The sequence below is a fragment of the Microtus pennsylvanicus genome, chromosome 11 (assembly GCF_037038515.1).
Source record: "Microtus pennsylvanicus isolate mMicPen1 chromosome 11, mMicPen1.hap1, whole genome shotgun sequence".
NCBI classification, from domain to species: Eukaryota; Metazoa; Chordata; class Mammalia; order Rodentia; family Cricetidae; genus Microtus; species Microtus pennsylvanicus.
Genome location: NC_134589.1, coordinates 100,251,620 through 100,271,788, shown reverse-complemented (window position 1 = coordinate 100,271,788; position 20,169 = coordinate 100,251,620). Strand labels below are relative to the sequence as shown.

Genomic DNA, 20,169 nt, shown 5'->3' with positions numbered 1-20,169 from the left:
AAAGGTAGTTCTAAATGCTTAGCACTAAAGGAAGCAGCTAAACAAATGGCAGTGTATCTGTTCAGCCCTGAAAACATGCACAGGAGCAGCTGAGCATTGGGCAGGTGGGCAGTGAAAAGACAGCAGGGGCTGAGACTAAGTCCACGCCTCACTGTGCCGGGCACTGCACTCCAGCTCTGAGTAGAACCACCCAGAGAAACAATGACTAGCTGGGCTCTTGCCTTCACATTTTCCTGTATTCACTCCTCTCTGAGGCACTGAAAAAGGCCAGAATACCACTACTCAATCATAAAGATTGAACAAGCTTTGTTTGAAGGCAGAAATGAGGGGGAATAACTAAAACATGTAGGGAGCTTGAGCACTTTGTTTTAATTTTTTTAGATCTCTTATTTTTATGTGTACAGAAGTTTTGCCAGCATGTATGATTGCACCATGCTGGTGCCTGGTGCCACAGATGTCAGCAGAGGAGCGTCAGATCGCCTGGAATTGGAATTAGATGGTTGTGCAGCACCATGTGGCTGTCAGGAACTGAACCCAGATCCTCTGCAAGAACAAGTGCTCTTAACCACTGAGCCATTTCTCCAGCCCCTGTTTTATTTTTTAAGGCTCTTATACCAGTTGTGGCAGCACACACCTTTAATCCCAGTGCTCAGGAGGTAGAGGCAGGCAGATTTCTCTGAGTTCAAGGGCAGCCTGGTCTACAGGAAGAGCTCTAGAACAGTTATAAAAAAGGGGGGGAGAGAACAGGCTCTTTCTAGGTAGCCCAGGCTGACTTCAAACTCACTATGTAATGAAGGCCAGCTTCAAGTCTCAGCAACCTCCTCCCCAGCCTCTTGACTGCTAAGATTATAGATATGAGCTATCATGCTCAGCTTGAAAATAATGTTTTTTAAGCTTTACTTTAAAATATTAAATTAAAACAAGCAAATATACAGATGGAGAGTAGCATGTTTCAGGCCAGTACATGGCTCAGTGGGAAAAGGACCTGCACCCAAGCTTGACAACTTGAGATCAGTTCTAAGGATTCAAATGGAGGAGAGAAAAACTCCCCAAAATTGTCTGCTAACCTCCACATATGTCCATACAGAAAATAAATATGCAAAAATGCTTATAAAACAAATAAAATACTGCAAAAAACATCAAAAGTTATTTTATTGCAGTTTAATTACTTTGTGTACATGCATACCCACACATGACACAGCACACATGCAGAAGTCAGGAGACAACTTGTGGGATTTGGTTCTCCCCTTCCACCATGTGGGTCCCAAGGATCAAACTTGGATCATGAGGCATGGTAGCAAGAGCCTGTACCTGCTGGGCCATCTTGATAGCCCAAGAGTTACTATTTTAAGTAAAGAAAAATGGATATGCTGGCTACTTTCGTGTCAACTTGACACAAGATAAGAGTCATTTGGAAGAGACTCTAAGTTGAAAAAATGCACCTGTGTGTTTGTGCCTGTATGTGCTCATGTATGTGTGTATGTAGAAGTGTGTGCTTGTGTATGTGGGTGTATATGTATGTGCATGTATATTTTATATATGTGTGTGTGCTCTGTGTGTGTCTGTGTGAAGTGGTTTATGTGCATCTAGAGGCCCGAGGTCAACCTTGGTTGTCATTCTTTGGGAACTATCCTCCTTGCATTTGAGACAGGCTCTTCCACTAAAACTGGAACTCACGGTTCTGCTAGGTTAGCTGGCAGGCAGACTCCAGGGGTCCTGCAGTGTGTCTCCCATAACTGGGATCACAGGCATGCGCTACTATGCCCAGCTTTGTGCGCTGGTGCTGACAACCAGAACTCCGGTCCCCATGCTTGTACAGCAAGCACTTCACAGACTGAGCTGATCCTCAGCTACCACATTAGTTTTCTTAATGTCCTTCCCAACAGCTTTACAGCATGACCAGAAGAGACAGTACTTTTGGAATTCCACCTCCAGCAAAACTCTGAACAAATATAGAAGGTGAGGTTGGGGATATGGCTCAGTTGCAGAATGCTTGTCAAGTATGCTCAAAGCCCTGGGTTCCATCTTCAGCACCACCTAAACTGCATGATGGTGTAGGCCTGTAATCACAGCCTCAGGAGGTAAAGGCAGGAAGGTCATCCTTAGCTACACAGGGAATCCAAAGCAAGTCCAGACTGTAAGATGCTCTTTGCAATAAGTTACCAAATAATAAATAATACGGTTACTAAAAGAACTTGTGTCATTCCTGTGTTAGTCTCTTTTCTGACGCTAAGATAAGGGAGAAAGGGCTGGACTTACAGTGCAATATGGAGGGAAGCATGGCGACAGGAATTGCAGGCAGCTGCAGAAAACGCAGCAGTGCTCACTTTGTCACATTATGTTCCCATACACTAACTCCAGTCACAACTCCCTTCACCTACTCTTCACCACCACTTCCTCTCTGTCCCTCACAAGAACGATCTTCCAAGACAACAACCAACATGACAAAATAAAATATAATACGATGACGCAAAAACCATCACATCGCAGCTGGACAAGGCATCCCAACAGAAGGAAGAAAACCCAAGTGCACAGGACCCACTCATTCCCACACTCAGGAGTCACATAAAAATACTATGCCAAAAGCTATAAAATATATGCAGAAAACCTGGTACAGACCCATGTAGGCCCCATGCTCGCAGTTCAGTCTCTGTGAGTTCATGTGCACCTTGCTCGGCTGATTAAGCATGGATAGTTCTCCTGGTGTCCTCCAGCCTCTCTGGCTCTTAGACTCTGTCTGCTCCTCTTCCTTAGAGTTCTCTGAGCTCTGAGAGGGATTTGATGGAGACCTCCATTTACAGGTATGTGTTCTAAGGACTCTCTTTCCACATGCCTGCCTGTGGTCTCTGTCTGCTGCAAGGGGAAACTTCTCTGATGATGACAGAATAACGCACTGGTCTGAGTACAGCTGAACATCATTAGAAGTCATTTTAGCAGGGCGGTGGTGGCGCACGCCTTTAATCCCAGCACTTGGGAGGCAGAGGCAGGCAGATCTCTGTGAGTTCGAGACCAGCCTGGTCTACAAGAGCTAGTTCCAGGACAGACTCCAAAACCACAGAGAAACCCTGTCTCGAAAAACAAAAACAAAAAACAAAAAAAAAAGTCATATTATTAGCTGGGTGGTAATGGAACACACCTTTAATCCCAGCACCCAGGAGGCAGAGACAGGGGGAATGTCTATGAGTCTAAGATCAATCTGGTCTACAGAGGTATTTCCAGGTTCTGTGGGACAATGATGATCTTGTATCCTGTAAAGATTCATCAGTTGTATTGCTTTAATAAGGCACTGATTGGCCAGTAGCCAGGCAGAAAGTAGAGGTGGGGTGACAAGAACAGGAAAATTCTGGGAAGAGAAAAGGGTCAGTCTACAGTCGTAATCCAGATGCAGAGGAAGCAAGATAAGAATGCCTCACTGATAAAAGGTACCAAGCCAAGTGGCTAACAGAGATAAGAATTATGGGCTAATATGAGATATAAGAGTTGATAAGAAGCCTGAGCTAATAGGCCAACCAGTTTATAATTAATATAGACCTCTGTGTGTCTCTTTGGGACTGAATGATTGCAGGACCGGGCGGGACAAAAACCTCTGTCAACAGTCAGGGCTAACCAGAAAAACCATGTCTCAAACACACACACACACACGCATACACACATGAGCATGCACGTGCACATAAGAGAGAGAGTGCTGGTATTAAAGGCGTGCGCCACCACCGCCTGGCCGGCTATACTTTTTTTTAAAGACAAGTAGTGTTTGGTTTCACTGTAGGTCTCTGGGCTATCTAGTTCACAGTTCTTGGTGAATGGGTTCTACCTGTGGAGTGGAGCATTACAACAAATCAGACACTGGTTGGCTACTCAAGTCCTGTGCCACCACTGCCCTAGGCAATGTCATGAATGCACGACAAACTGTAGGTACAGAGTTTTGTGACTGTGCTGGTGTTTCTGTTTCTCTTTCCCATACTGAAGAAACTAGACGCAGGAGTGAAGCCTCCATGCAGGCATCAGCTCGGATTCTCCATGTGGAATAGCTGTGTGGGTGTTGGCCTAGGCAATGGGGCCCCATTGTCAGTTTGTGACGAACAACTCACTGTTTTAGCAACAGCCTTGGTCGTCTGGGGATTTCCACGGGACTCTCTTGGCCAACAACTCAACTGAACACAATGCAGTAACTATACTTGAAGACTCATTTGGTAACAAGAGATGGCCAGTTGGGACTCCATATCCCCCATTATTAGAACACTTCATTAAGATTGCTTTCATATATTTTATGAAATTTCCACTACACTGACTTAGATTTCCATAACATCGCTCAAATACCCTCAATGATGCTTACTGATATGCCCCCATGGCTTGCTCAGCTTGGTTCTTGTTTGTTTGTTTGTTTGTTTATTTATTATGTATACAATATTCTGTCTGTGTGTATGTCTGCAGGCCAGAAGAGGGCACCAGACCTCATTACAGATGGTTGTGAGCCACCATGTGGTTGCCGGGAATAGAACTCAGGACCTTTAGAAGAGCAGACAATGCTCTTAACCACTGAGCCATCACTCCAGCCCCTCAGTTTGCTTCTTTATGTAACCCTGTTGTGGGACAATGGTCTTTTATCCTGCCACTTGTATTTTAATAAAACACTGATTGGCTAGTGCCTAGGCAGGAAGTAGAGGCAGGGCAACCAGGCAGGAAGTAGAGGCAGGGCAACCAGAATGGGAGAATTCTGGGAAGAGGAAAGAGCCAGTCTGCAGTTGTCACCTAGCCGCCAAGGAAGATGAGAATGCCTCACTGAAAAAGGTACCAAGCCATGTAGCTAACATAGACCAGAATAATGGGCCAATTTAAGATGTAAGAATTAGTTAATAAGAAGCCTGAGCAAATAGGCCAACCAGTTTATAATTAATGTAGATCTCTGTGTGTTTCTTTAGGACTGAATGGCTGCAGGACCAGGGGAGTCAGAAACCTCTGTCAACATAACCCGGCACCACCTGTCCAGGGATGGCACTGACCACGTGGGCTGGCCCTCCTCCATTAGTCACCAATCAAGGAAATATCCCACAGACTTGGCTCTGAGGGAGGCATTCTTTCAACTGAGGTTCCCTCTTCCCAGATAACCCTACCTTGTGGAAATTGACAGAAAATCCACCAGCACGCTTTTCCAGGACAGCAGAGAGGTATGTACAACACACAAGTTCGTACGTCCATCCACTTTACCATTTCCTCGTACCTTCATATTGAATGTTACCTCTGCCCAAGCACAACCTGTAGCCCCTCCACCCACCTATTTATTCACTAATGCTACGGTCACCTCTGTACCATCTAATTACAGGTCACTGTGATTGTCACCACAATTTACATGTCCAAACTCAACTCAGTGTTCTGAAGGCAACCGTCCTCTCATACGGCGTCTCAAACACAGAACAGTGCCCTCCAACACCCCCTCAGCAGCAGGATACCCAGAGTCCTCTTAATTTTAATTAACTACCCAAAAATGCAGGTGTGCCCCGGCATAAAGCAAAAATGTAGGCTGGGCATGGTGGCACACACCTTTAATCCCAGCACTCAGGAGGCAGAGGCAAGTGGATCTCTGTGAGTTCGAGGTGAGCCGGTCTACAGAGCAAAAACGTTGAATCCATTAAGTTCTTCCTAAGTGTGCCCAGCAAATGCCACTATAGATAAGCACCACCCTAGTCCACATCCTCTGGTGTGTCTATCACAGGAGAGGCTTGGAGAGACAAGTGTAGCCCAAAATTACACACCCAGTTGCAGTAACTTGTGCCCACGGTAGGCCTGAAGGTATGTAGACTCCAGAGACCATGCTGCATGCTAGTTGCCTCTCATCGTCACCAAATAAACATGTGGAGTCTAGAAGAATGAGGTTTGCATGCGTCCACTGTGCTCCTTCTCAGCAACCATCATTTACACCCTAGACAAATGTTTATTTAAATTTAGATATGAAAATGTGCTCAGATTTCTTAAATATCCAAGAGTTCTACATCTGTTAAAAACACTCTTTTTCCAGGAAGGAATCAACTCATAGCCAAGTATGCTAGTACATGCTTGTTTTGCTAGCACAGGGAGAAGGAGGTAAGAGGCCACCTGTTCAAGATTAGCCTGGGTTACACAGTCAGACAAGGCTACCCTGGGCTGAGGATGTAGAACACCTACATAACACATGTAAGCTCTTGGATTACATTCCCAGTGTCATATGTACAAAATATTTTTTCTAATCTGGTTAATAAACAAAAAGATACAGGGCTGGTGGCTTACCCCTGTAGTAGAATACCTGTATAGCAAGTGTGAGACTCCTGGTTCTATCATCAATGTAAAGTAAAAAATAAAAATTAAAAACCTATGTGGGGGAAATGTCAGATCCAATTAACCAAACCCAGAAGTTTTTCCCAGGCCAATAAGAATATGGCATCCAGTTAACACCTTTGACTAAAGAGAGGCTGGTGGGAAGCATGAGACACACTAAAGATAAAAGTCACATGACGAATACAGAGGCATTTAAAATGGGAAAATGCAACCAGGTAGTGGTGGCACACACCTTTAATCTGGCACTCAGAAAGCAGAGGCCAACCCAGCCTATAATTCCCAAAGGGAAAGGGTTCCCCTGACGTGGTGTGAAATGAGCATTCCTCCATGGCGGGTACTCTTCACAGTGAACAAGGCCCATGAAATGCTAAGGCTGAGGTAAGCCATGCGAGAGCCCAAGTGGAAAAAGAAGATTACTCCTAACTGGACCCTGAGTGCCTACTTCCTCGGGAAGTCATCCAGGGGATCCCAGAGCTTACTACTCCAGGCTATACCACTCCTGGTGAGTGACTAATCCTCAGTGTTAACATGACTAGATTTAGAATCACCATGGAAAAGTAGTCTAGAGGGAAGACCCATCCTGGTCATGCACAGTCCCCTGGGCTGGAGTCCCAGAGCAAACCAAAAGGAGAGAGCTGCACAGCAGCATTCCCCTTGCCAGGTCCCAGACTGCAGATGGGTGGCTGAGTCCATGGTCTTCTGTTCTGAAGCCTCAGATCGTTTCCTTAGCTATAGACCTTGAAGCTGCCAGGAAGGGGTGATGGGCAAAAGGAAGTGGACAAAGTCAAGTGTTCTGAGAGAAGGCTGAGGGAACTGGAGTGTCTGGAAGTAGAGAGAGCTTAGGAAGGAGTGCCAGAGAGAGAATGCTCATCTAGTGCCGGCAGGCATGTTGAGGACAAATAGCTACCAGGGGAGAAAGGGGGAGGCTACACTGTGTGAAGTAGAGCTCAAGACAGTAGGCAGGCCAAATGCAGACCAGGGAGTAGCTGCAAAACTCCTGTCTCCCCATGGCAGCCAACATTCCCTCTGGAGGGGAAGAGGGCTCCTGCAGCCGGGCAAACTTGCAATGATGACAGAACTCAAGAAACCTTAGGCAACAGGACCTAGTTGGAGAATAATGGTCACTGAGGCATTGTCCCTTCTCAGGAGCCCTTTCTGCTTCCCAGATGCAGGACAAGCAGCTTGCACCATCATGCACCAGACACAGTGACTGGGGACTATTACCTCCAAAGCCATGAGTCATCGCGTTTCCTCTTTTTACTTCTCTTGGAAAGCCTATCACAGGAACCAAAATGTTGACAAACACACTATCTGGGCACCATCATTAGCTTCTCTAGAAAAGGCACAATGTTACTAGTTTAGGCTGTCCTAAAGATGCAATGTCAACACAGCACCAAGCAATAGTAATTGATGACTAATACTACCAATACCTAGCCACTGCCAACAGCCAGAGCAGCCGGAATCAACTTTTTCTTCTTTTTTTTTTTAAGTGTATGTGTATGTCTGTGTGTACATACCTTTATGCATGGTACCCACAAAGGCCAGGAGAGTACATAAGATCCCCTGGTACTGAAGTGATAGGCAGTTGTGAGTCACCTGACATAGATGTTGAGAATCAAACTTGGGTCCTCTGCAAAAACAGTAAATGCTCTAACCTGCTGAGCCATTTCTCCAGCCAGGAACTAACTTTTTTCAACAGCGTTTTTACGGTGTGTGTGTGTGTGTGTGTGTGTGTGTGTGTGTGTGTGTGTGTGTAGGTGGGCATACAAATCATAGCAAGCATGTCGAAGTCAGAGGACAATAGAGAGAGTTTGTTCTCTTCTTTCACCTCTGGGTATCTGGGATCAAATTCAGGTCATAAGGTGCCACAGCCAGACACATCTTGCCAGCACGAACATTAAGATCTTACCTAAGAAAAGGTGCAGCTGTTATGTAGGAACACATTCATCTGACATTATGTGGTGATATTTTGTTTGTGCTTTAACAAATAAAGCTTGCCTGAAGATCAAAGTGTGGAGCTAGCCACACTAGTTAGCCATAGAGACCAGGTAGCGGTCACATTTAATCCCAACACTCGGGAGACAGAGGCAGACAGATCTTTGTGAGTTCGAGGCCACCTGGGCTACATGAGATTGAATCAGTCTAAAAGAGAAAGAGAAACAAGCAGTGGAGAAGGGAAATGATATGGCTGGGCAGAGAAAATATACGGCAGGAGGAGACAGAAGCTCAGGATCCAGTCTGAAGTTTCGCAGAGAAGGCATTCAGTCTGAGACAGGATACCCCATTCGTTCTGATGATTTTGTGGGGTGAGAACTAGGAGCTGGTTGCTCTGCTTCTCTGATCTTTCAGCTTTCACCCCCTAATATCTGACTCACGGTTTTTATTATTCAGACCAAGTATAAATTGTACTACGGAGGACAGATATCTCTCGGGAAATGAACAGCACAATGATGAAGGAAAGTGAACACACATATACTACACACACACTGCACACAGACCTGAGTGTGTGCACACTATACACACTGTGTGCACACGTGCACTGCACAGAAACACGCACATGCACACACACTGCACACATATGCATACATACATTACACAGACACACACTGCACACATATGCTCATTACTGCACATACATGTACATGCACACACACACACTGCACAGAAACACGCACATGCACACATACACACACATATACACACACATTACACAGACACACACTGCACACATATTCTCATTACTGCACATACATGTACATGCACACACACTGCACAGAAACACGCACATGCACACATACACACACATTACACAGACACACACTGCGCACATGTGCTCATTACTGCACATACATCCACATGCACACACGCACACTGCACACACATGCACAGACACTGTACACACACACTACACAAAGTCATGCTGGTCAGGCTAGGGTGAGTACTTCTTAATTAACTCTGCATCCCAATTCAGGAACAGAAACAACTCCTGGACAGAAGATCTGCATTCATAAGACTTGCCAGTTATAGCTGTTCTCTTTACTCTTATTTGTTTTTTGAAACAGGGTCTCGATATAATTGCTATCTAGACAAAATAACCTTAAATTGATAATCCTCCTGCCTCCACTTCCCACATGCTGGAATTATAGGCAGGGACCACCACACTCAGATTTCCTGTTATTCTTTTGAGGATGAAATTTACTGAAAATGCAAATTCTCAATTGGGCATGGTGTGCACACCTGTGATCCCAGCACTGGGAGACTGAGGCAAGAGGAGGCACAGATCCGGCCAAACAAGGGCTCTCCAAGCTAACACACTCATCTGCTCACTGCACTTTGACACTTAGACCTAGGGTGGAACTGACATCACCATCATGAATTTACAAGCTTTCCAGCACTTCTGATGCAGAAAGACCCTAAATCCCACAATGAGAACCTTAATCCATAACGCTGATATTATATTTTATTATGTACATGCATGTGTCTGTGTGTCTATATGTACACATATGCCATGGCAGATATGTGACAGTCAGGGAACAACTTGCAGGACCATGTGGTTCCTGAGGATGGGTCATCAGGTGTGGTGGCAGGGCATCTCATAATTTTTATATTGCTACATACATGTGCATTTCCTGCTTAAAGGAAATCCTATATAAAATCATTTTTTGCTTCTTTGCTATGTTTGTGTTGCTGGGATTGTACACAGGGTTTCATATACAGTAGGTAAATGCTCTAATGCCAAGCTATCTATATATCCAGGTCTTTTTGCATCTTTTCCCCTCTCTATTATATCTCTCTCTTTGTGACAGGGGCTAAATTGCCTAAACTGGCCTTGAACTCAGAGATCCACCTGCCTCTGTCCCCTTGCGCTGGGTTTAAAGGCGTGCACCCTCACCACCAGGCAATCACCTATTTCCTATTTAGGCTTCTGAGTTTTCACAACTGCAAATCATTATTGGAATAACTTTGTGTAGCAAGGTAGTTCAAATAGAGCAGATTCCTAAAGGAGAAGAGAGGAACTTAGAAGCATGTTGATAGGCAGTGGCTACACACGCACTGTAGAACCAACTGTCTGTCACAGAGGCAGACACAGCAGCCTCTGTTCTTGGCACCTTTTCATGAACGGTAAAGTGGTTTTTGAAAATCACCTGTTTTCTGAGCATGGTGCACATGTCTGTAAACTCACTACTGGCAGAGCTAAGGCCCCTAACAGTACCAGGGGTTCAGGAGAGAGAGTTCAGCAGGTAAAAGCATTGCCACCGAAGCCTGTCCAACCTGAGTTCAGCCCCAGAGTCTAAGATGGAAGGAGAGAACCAACACCCAAAAGTTGCTAACCTACATACATGTATTGTGGCATGTGAGCACTTGCACTCACACATATTATAACACATAAACCAAAAAAAAATTGAGGCAGGTGATGGTGGCACATGCCTTTAATCCTCAGACTCAGGAGGCAGATGCAAGCAGATCTCTGTGAGTTCGAGGCCAGCCTGGTCTACAAGAGCTAGTTCCAGGACAGGCTCCAAAGCTACAGAGAAACCTGTCTCGAAAAACCAGAGAGAGAGAGAGAGAGAGAGAGAGAGAGAGGAAGACAATGAGGATGACAAAAAGTAAGACCTCACCTGCTGTCAGAGTCCGAAGCGATCTCCTTTCTCCCTCCAAAGCGGATCTGGCACTGCAGAGAAAGAGAATGCTGAGGTCAGCTGCTAGGCTGAGACGGAGACATCATAGAACAGCCCACAAGGCCTTCAGATACAGCGGGGACAGAGGCCCTGGTGCTTCAAAAGTAAGAAGACAACACTCTAGCCTCAGACTCCTCTTACAGGAAGCCTAGTCTCCCCCTTGACTCCAGGAAGTGGGCAAACTAGGCAGACAGGAGCACAGGCCCTGCAGTTACCAGGGAGCTCTCTGGCGCTGAGAACCTCCATGCCTGTGCTGATGGCTCTTCTTGACAGAGCCCCAAAGGGTTAGACTGTGTCAAATGACAGCCACCTTGTTGTGCTGAGCAGCTCTGCCAGGCTGGGTGGATGGGAAAGCTACCTGTTTAAAATCAGAGCTACAATGCTACCCTAACCATTTCAGCCATGAACCCAGTCCACAAGGTCACCTCACCTTCACCTCTGTCTGATCTGCTTTGTTTTGAGACAGTCTCACTCTGCATCCAATTCACAGCCAATTCTGTGACCAAATTCACAGCAATCTTGGGATTACATACATGTACACACTCCCAGCTCACTATTCCATGTTAAAGACAGAATCTTTTTTATGGGTAGCAAACTTGCATCCTATGAGACTTAGGATTAAAAACTACATACAATCAAAAAAGGATACTGTTATCAGAATTTGTGACATGCCAAGTGGTATATTTTAATTGTAGGTAAATGATAGATAAATACATTTGCTGTTTTTTGTTTTTTAAGATAAATGTCACAGTTCAACTCCTCAGAATAACCGAGAAGTTGTGACCAGAAGCCCCAACCTGCTTCTTTAGGTGCTACATGAACAGCCACTGAACTCATTCCTTGTCTTGCTGTCTTGTGTTCTGGATTAACTGCAGACCAAACTCTACCTGTGCTAACAAGTGTGATTCATCCAGCATCCCGTGCAGAGGGAGGGCCAGACTCCAAGGGAGAAGAGACGACCTTAGGCCTATAAACTCTATGACCAAAAGCAACCTGAGCAAGAAAGGGTTTATTTCATCGGACATGTCCACATCGCAATCATCACCAAGGGAAATTGGTGCAGAAAACTGAGGTAGGAACTGAAGCAGAAGCCATGGAACACACGGCTCACTGGCTTACTCTGCCTGGCTTGCTCAGCCTTTCTAACAGCACCCAGGACCTCCTGCTGAGGGTTGGCATCTACCCCTATGAGCTGGGCCCTCCTCCATCAATCATTAATCAAGATAACACACTACAGACTCGCCTACAGTCCACCTGATGAAGGCATTTTCTCAACTGAGGTTCTCCTTCCCAGGTAATATTCTAGCTTGTATCATGTTAACAAAAGTCTGACCAGCACAGGGACACACTCAGAAAAGGCAGACAAATCTGGCAGCTGAAAAGAATGTGGAACTCCCTCAACCTATTCACCACACGAGGCTCCCTCAACTTCCAAGCAAACATTGGATTCTCTGGCCCCACTTCAACATTTAATCCACAAACTCTATAAGGTCTTTCCCTCCTTGTAATCACATGCCAATAACAGTCAGCAGTCCCTTCCGAGAGCGACTCTTCAGTCTCCTTACTAACTGATGTTTGAGTGAGCTGCTGATCTCTCAGCTTCACTCAGTGCCGTGGTCTGTAGAGTGGAAACAGTCACAGGAACTCCTCTGTCAGTGCTGAAGAATTCACTGTGAGGCACTTCGCACAAGGTTGACATGTGATGACAGCTAGCATTACAGTGTCAGGCAAGCCAGCATCAGCAGCCACAGCAGCGGATCAGGACGCCAGCACAGCTGCTGGCAACAGAGGCTCGGGGCGTTTGTACTTTGGGAGTCGTAACTGCAAGCCAGCACCTCTGAAGAGCTGCCCTAAAACAAATCTGCTGGGAAATCAAATTCTGAAATGAAGACAGTCATTGCTAAAGGATAGACTTTGAAACTCCAAACCAATAACTTCCTCTATCCCTACTCTTACTGCCTTCCCTGCTCAGTCATTCCCTAAGGAAACTCTTTGTTTAGCCATTCTCTGAAACAGCTGGACTTGGTGGTACACAGCCATAATTCCAGCAGTTGGGAGGCTGAGGTGAAAGTACAAGGCCAATACACGTTACTTAGGGAGTTCAAGGCCACCCTGGGTGACCTGCTGAACCTAGTCTCAAAACAAAGCCAAAACCATTCCCAGACACAAAATAAAGCTGTGCACATAAAAGGGAAGAAATAACTTCTACGTTACCTTTGGACATTCACACAAAAGGCTGCTGTGTGCATTCTTACCTGCTTCACTGCGTCCAGCAGTCGCTCCAGCAGGAATTGCCTTTTGTCATCATTCTGTGACCCTGAAATAAAATGGGGTTTAATTACTTCTATTTGATAACTAGACTCTGATTAAGGCTTTCTGGCACGCGATGCCAAGCACAGTGAAACAACACAGGCTTTTAATCCCAGCACTCAGGAGGTAAAGGCAAGAGGATCTCTGTGAGTTTGAGACCAGCCTGGTCTACATAAGCAAATTCCAGGATAGCCAGAACTACAGAGACTCTGTCTCAAAAGAGAAAAAAAAAAAGGCTTTCTGACATTTGACATAATACATGGCTGTCCACAAACAAGCCCAGTCCTTTATTCATCTTTAACAAAGTAAGTGGACAAACTGGGCACTAACAATCTATACCACTACAATGAGGTACTACATCACAGGAAAACAGTTAAACGCAGTTTCCACAGATTGAATGTATCAGTTTCTTTGTTGTGATACTACTGATACTTTAGGGAATGTAGCAATGTCCCTGGCATCTACTCAGTGGATACCATTAGCATGTGTGCACAGACACACACACACATATAAAAATAACCATGCCAACTGTAGAAATAATCAGGCTAGCTAAGGATAAAACAATTATATTTTATTTATTATAAGGGGAAAAACTCATGAAACAGGAAACAAGAAGTCCAATCACAGCAATGTCCTGCTGGGAAAAGATGCAGAGTGCACACCTTTTTACCTGGGTCCCAGTGAAGTCACACCTTAACTAAGACCCACCTCTTAAAGATTATTGGCTAGCAATGCTTTCCCCATCACACACACACACACACACACACACACACACACACAGAGTTGGCTTCCTACATTGTCAAACATGTCCTGGAGGGTAGGGCTGCCCCTACCCATGAAGTAGCATGTAAGTTGCCTGGAATGGCAGGCACTGTCCTTGGATGGTCTTACTACCTTTTCCCCTACTACCAGCTAGACAGGCTGGGAAACCTAGTTGCTAACTTTCTCAGCTATTGCTGACCTTACAGAGTTGGTCAATGATGTCTGGGGATGTGACCCAGTTGACAGAATGCTAGCCTAGCATGTGTGGGGCCCTGGGTTCAGCACCTCATGAACCAGAAATAGTGGACACACCAATTAGAAAGTGGATGCAGGATGGTCGGGAATTCAAGGTCTTCCTTAGCTACAAAAAGAGTCTGGGGTCAGCCTAGATTGATTATCTGAGACCGTGTCTTAAAAATAAACAAACATCAACCGGTTGGTCAGTAAGAAGCAAGCAAGAGTGTGCTTGGTATGCTATCCCCTGCGAAATGGCGAAGGGTGTCGCTCCTTCCTCAATCCTCATGCCTGGATTACTTTTCTACTCTGAGCCAGAGCAGTCCTTTGCCCATTGAACTACATGCCCAAAGGGAAATCCAGGAGAACCACAAAGGAGCCTCCTGGTACCTTTGTGTGCCTGGCAGTGAGATGCTAAGTCAATGCCACAAATAATTCTCATCAATCAAAAAACACATCTGTTCAAACCACCATAGGTGCTTGGTCGGTTTGTTACAGTCAAATAAATTCCCAAATGATTCCCACTAGAACAAGGCACACGCAGAATGTTTACTAAGGAGCTTTAGGGAAGGAGCCTTCAGCACCAGGTAGACCACTAACAGGTGGCATAGATGCTCAATAAGAGGCCAGGAGGCACCAATCAACAGAGTTAGGCTGTAGATAGCAATGCCCCAGTCACAGAGCAGTCACTTTGAACAACAGGAAAAGAACTACTCAGTGGCCTCAATCCTGGGCCACACCAGGAGGATTGTTGGAGACACAGGAATGAAAAGGTATAAAGTCATTTTCTCATATATTAGGAAAAGAAGGTGGTGTGTAAGCATATGAGTAATAAACAGTGATGGAGACAGGAAAAAAACCACAACAATAAAGCAGGAAGAGAGGACCAGAAAAGCCACTACAGCCAGCACGGTGTGAGCTCTCTGCACAAGTGACATGGGAGCTGAATTCTTCATAAAGAAGAGCAGCAGCCAATGAAGAGCCCATTCCATGCAGAGCAAACAGCTAGGGGAGAGGCTGAGGAAGACAAGCTCAGCTTCTGTGTTTCAGGACGAGAGGGGCAGGGGTAGGCATAAGAACCATCAGACAGGACTACAAGTCTCCTGGGGTTGGGGTGGGCAAGACCATCAGACAGGGCAGGAGAGCATCTAGTTGGTCATGGAGGGTGCTTCAAACCAGTCTAGCAGGCTAAGATTCTGCTTTAACCTGGGCACTAACTGGGGCAAGTGTGAGTCTGATGGAAGACATTGGCCCCCTGAAGTCTGTGTTGGAATCACATCATGATGCCTGCCTTCCTCCAAGCCGGGAGATAAAACGAAGACACTCAAGAAATAATTACTTTTGCTGAAAGAGGCTTTGACAGGCAGCCCTACACAGGATTCTCAGCAAACCCTCACACATCCTCACCCCTGTGCCTCTCCTTAGCCCTCTCTTCACTTAGAAGAAGTTTCTGCTCTTCCCTCTGACTCAACAACTCCTCACACTGGACAGTAGCAACTAGAAATGACAGTTTCACCCTGGAAATGCCTCTACCACGTTATTCTCATCATAACAGAAATGGATGTGACTAAAATACAATAAAAACAAACCAGGAAAAAGAAAAAGCTCTTCTACCTCCCTGGACAGGCACTCTCCTAGTCAGCCATGTGCCCAGCCACAACTGTGTGCACCACAGAGGATGTGTGTATGTTTGTGTATGTGCAGGTACATGTGTGTGCATGTGCATCCCGACACAAGAGTTTAGCCTCAGGTCTCATTCCTCAGGAGCTGTCAATTTGGGCTTGTTTATTTGTTTGTTTTCCTTTTGAGCGGGGTCTCAGGTTAGGCTGGTAATCCAGGGAGCACCAGGGATCCACCTATCTCTGCCTCCCAGACTTAGATTATGAGCATACTCCACTGCATCTGGCATTTTCACATGGGTACTAGGTATTTGAACTCAGGTCATCATGTGCCCTGCGAAACACACCCTAGAGGCTCTCAGCCTAGAAGCTCTACCGGCAGTGATCTCTACCATCATGAATCCCAGTGAGACTATCAGACCCAGCAGGGCACCCGTGGTCACCTTATCCCTGCACAGACTGGAGAAGAGAGTGTCCAAGACACAGGGTGCACAGGCGGCTCCATGTATCAGTAGCAGGAAGTACAGAGGGAGGCCCCTGGTTATGAAGGCAGGAACAGGCATCAGGAAGTCACAAGATGTAAGTCCTCATCCTAGCCAGGCCACTTGCTGGCCATGTGACAAGGCAGTCACTTCCCTTCTCTGAACGCTGGTTGTTGTATGAGAGTGTGTGTGCCACTAGCCCTGCATTATGCAGAAAGAACCCTGCACAAACTGGCACACAGAAACATAACGTGCTCTCTCACATTCTCCAGTGGCAAACCAGAGAATGCAGCACACACGCATGCATGCATCAGAGCCCAGAAGCCCTACAACTTCCAGCACTGAAACTCCACAGGAAGAATGTCAAGTCAACACTATCTCCTGAGCCCCAACTGTGGGCTAGGTCAATAAATGACCAATCTACACAATCCTTGACCAAGAAGGAGAAAGGGTTCCACTCAGAGACAGAACTAAGGCTGGGGGAGAAGACATTGACACTGGCACCACACCTGTCCACAAAACACCTTGCAATAACAGCCATGTCTCAGTTACACTCCAGAGGTGAACCCTAGTCTTCCTGCTATCTCCAGGGACAGTGTAAGCTAACACCAGCTGCTAGTGAGCCAAACAAGCCTCCTTATTTCTTCTTAGATCACCATCAAAATTAAGGTCTCAAAATGAAGGGACTCCACACAGTAATAGACATGTCTGGTGCGGGAAAGGCCCTGGGTTCCATCCCCAGCACCCCACACAAGAAGTCATATGTTCACGTGATATACCACAACCCAGTTCAAACAACACCGTGTGGCTTTTCCTTGTCCCTGTCCTTAAGAGCTAATTTTAATTTAGTGTTTAAATTCCAAAAGGTCCCATATAAATTTTATCACAAACTTCTGCCTGAGTCTCCACTCAAGATGAGTTCAAACATTATCAGGTCACATTTGCCATGTTGGTGGCAGGAATGAGAAAGTGAGAGCTTGTGCTATCCTTCTCAAAAGGACAGAAAAACTCAGAGGCAGAGACAGGGGAGGTTGGGGGCGGGAGTGGGTGGGGGGTGGACGGCTCTTGAGTGATAAGAATGTTTTAGAACAGGACAGAAGTGATGGTCACTCTTTATAAATGGTACTAGAATGCTCAATTTAAAATGAAGGCTAACTCTGTGTCATATTGATAAAATATTTTATGGGGCCGGGCAGTGGAGGCAGAGGCAGGAGGATCTCTATGAGCTCAAGGCCAGCCTGGTCTACAGAACAAGTTCCAGGACAGGCTCCAAAGCAACAAAGAGAAACCCTGTATCAAAAAAAAAAAATATTATGGGAAGGACTGCCACAGATAAAAGGAACAACTGGAGGACTGCCCCCAAAGGATGGAGCAATGAGCTCCACCCCGGACCCTCTTACACACTTCTAGTTACCTGGGGAGCACCTGTCAATGTTGGGGGCCAGGGTCCTCACGGGAAAGCACATACTGTCCAGGTATGAGGATTCAAGGAACTAATGAGAGGTCTTACCCAGGAGTGGGGGTAAATAACATTCTCAGCTGGGTGGCTTCACCTCCCAGGAGTAGCCAGCAGGGGATGGAGACTTTTTTTCCTGGAGATGGGGGGAAAAAATCCAGCCCAAACCATCCAGGAACTGGCTGGGCCGTGGATGATCTTGGCTGTCTGGTCCTCACTTATGTCTGTGGCATTCTGGGAAAGCAGGCTGAAGATGCTGAGAATCAGTCCCTGAGCTACCTCTGGAACCAGCACTCTACAAGGAAAGGCATCCCTAGTACCCTGGAGGCTATCTGGCTGAGGTTTTGGTTGAGACAGGGTCTTTCTATGTTGCACTGGCTATCCTAGAACTCACTGTGTAGATCTGTCTTGCCTCTGCTTCCCAGGTGCTGGAATTAAAGGTGCCACAATACTTGGCTCTTGCTGTTTCTAATTTTTGTGGGATTTATTTTGTCTGTTTTTTCTTATCATGGATTGGAGAAACTAGGCTTGGTGGTGAACATTTAAAAATCATAGCACTCAGTAAACTATCACAGGAGGATTGCCATGAATTTGAGGTCAGCCTGAGCTACACAGTGAGTCCCAACCTAGTCAGAGTTACAGAGAAAGACCCTGTCACCACACACACACACACACACCTGTCACCACAAACACACACACACACACACACACACACACACACACACCTGCAGTAGGTAGAGGCCAGGAATGCTGCTGGGCAATCCCCTTCACCAATAGGGGATTTATCCAGTCCAGTCCCAATAGTCAAAGGTGCCAGAATTGAAAGACTATAATCTAAAGCTACACCTGTTTGGGTCTTCCCCTGAGGTTACCACTCCCTTTAGTATCAGGCTTTTCTTTAAACTTTATCTCCTTGAGCACTGGACTTAGCTCCATTACACTTCCTGGTAGTTCCTTTTCTCCTCAGATTGTACAAAAAGCTTTGTAATTCTCTTTGTCCACCTTGCTCCTTCTCGTTATTAAGAGTGGTTTCTAGTGCTCAGCTGCCTTGAAGTCTCCTCTGCCAACACCATTAATCCAAAACTCTTCAACTTAGCCTCAGACAGATTCTTAGAACAAGGGGGAAAAGCACACACATTCTTTGCCAAAATATCACAACAATGTCTCTAGGCCAGTTACTAATATTCGTACCCCCTGAAACCCCTTGAGCTGGGCCCCACAGTCCAAATCACCCTCAGTACTGTATTCCATGCTCCTACTACGATGGCCCAATAAGGCCCATTTAAAGCTTTCAAATTCTTTTCTAGTCCAAAGTCCACATTCTACCAACAAGCAGCATGATCTGGCCTGTCACAGCAATAGCCCAGTCCCTGGTACCAACCTCTATCTCAGTCACTGTTCTGTTGCTGTGAAGAGACACCATGACCAAGGTAACTCTTATAAAAGGAGCATTTAATTGGGGGCCGGCTTACAGTTCAGAGGGTGAGTCCATGATCATTATAGCAGGGAATGTGACACCAGGCAGACATGGTGCTGGAGAAATAGCTAAAAGCTACATCCTGATCAGGGGCAGAGAGAGAGAGACTAAGCCCAAAATGGGGTTTGGGAGCCTCAAAGGTCACTAACTCCTAATCCTTCTAATCCTTTCAAATTCCCTGGTGACTAAGCATTCAATGTGTGAGCCTATGGGGGCCCTGGGAGCCATTCTTATTCTTTTTTTTTAAATTTATTTATTTATTAAAGATTTCTGTCTCTTCCCCGCCACCGCTTCCCATTTCCCTCCCCCTCCCCCAATTAAGTCCCCCCCCAGCCCGAAAAGCAATCAGGGTTCCCTGTCCTGTGGGAAGTCCAAGGAACCCCCACCTCCATCCAGGTCTAGTAAGTTGAGCATCCAAATTGCCTAGGCTCCCACAAAGCCAGTGCGTACAGTAGGATCAGAAACCCATTGCCATTGTTCTTGGGTTCTCAGTAGTCCTCATTGTCCACTATGTTCAGAGAGTCCGGTTTTATCCCAGGCTTTTCCAGACCCAGGCCAGCTGGTCTTGGTGAGTTCCCAGTAGAACATCCCCATTGTCTCAGTGTGTGGGTGCACCCCTCGCGGTCCTGAGTTCCTTGCTCGTGCTCTCTCTCCTTCTGCTCCTGATTTGGACTTTGAGATTTCAACCACCACAGTCACACTTTGAGATTTCAACCACCACAGTCACTGTGGTGCTTTCCTTTTATTTATTTATTTTATTTTTTTCAGAGACAGAGTTTCACCGTTTAGTCCTGGTTGTCCTGTAGACCAGGCCGGCCTCGAACTTAGAGATTCTCCTACC

At 46.0% G+C, this 20,169-nt stretch overlaps 1 protein-coding gene across 2 annotated transcripts in view; it reads right to left on the bottom strand.

The window, feature by feature from the left end:
* The window catches only part of Snx29 (sorting nexin 29), a 420,267-nt gene that overhangs the window by 390,211 nt on the left and 9,887 nt on the right, over positions 1-20,169 (bottom strand). For both annotated transcript variants that reach the window (XM_075942055.1, XM_075942056.1), the window contains exons 2-3: positions 13,244-13,305; positions 10,929-10,981 (exon numbers count right to left, since the gene is read on the bottom strand). In XM_075942055.1, the coding sequence (XP_075798170.1) occupies positions 10,929-10,981; positions 13,244-13,305 (115 nt within the window). The remainder of the gene's footprint in view (positions 1-10,928; positions 10,982-13,243; positions 13,306-20,169) is intronic.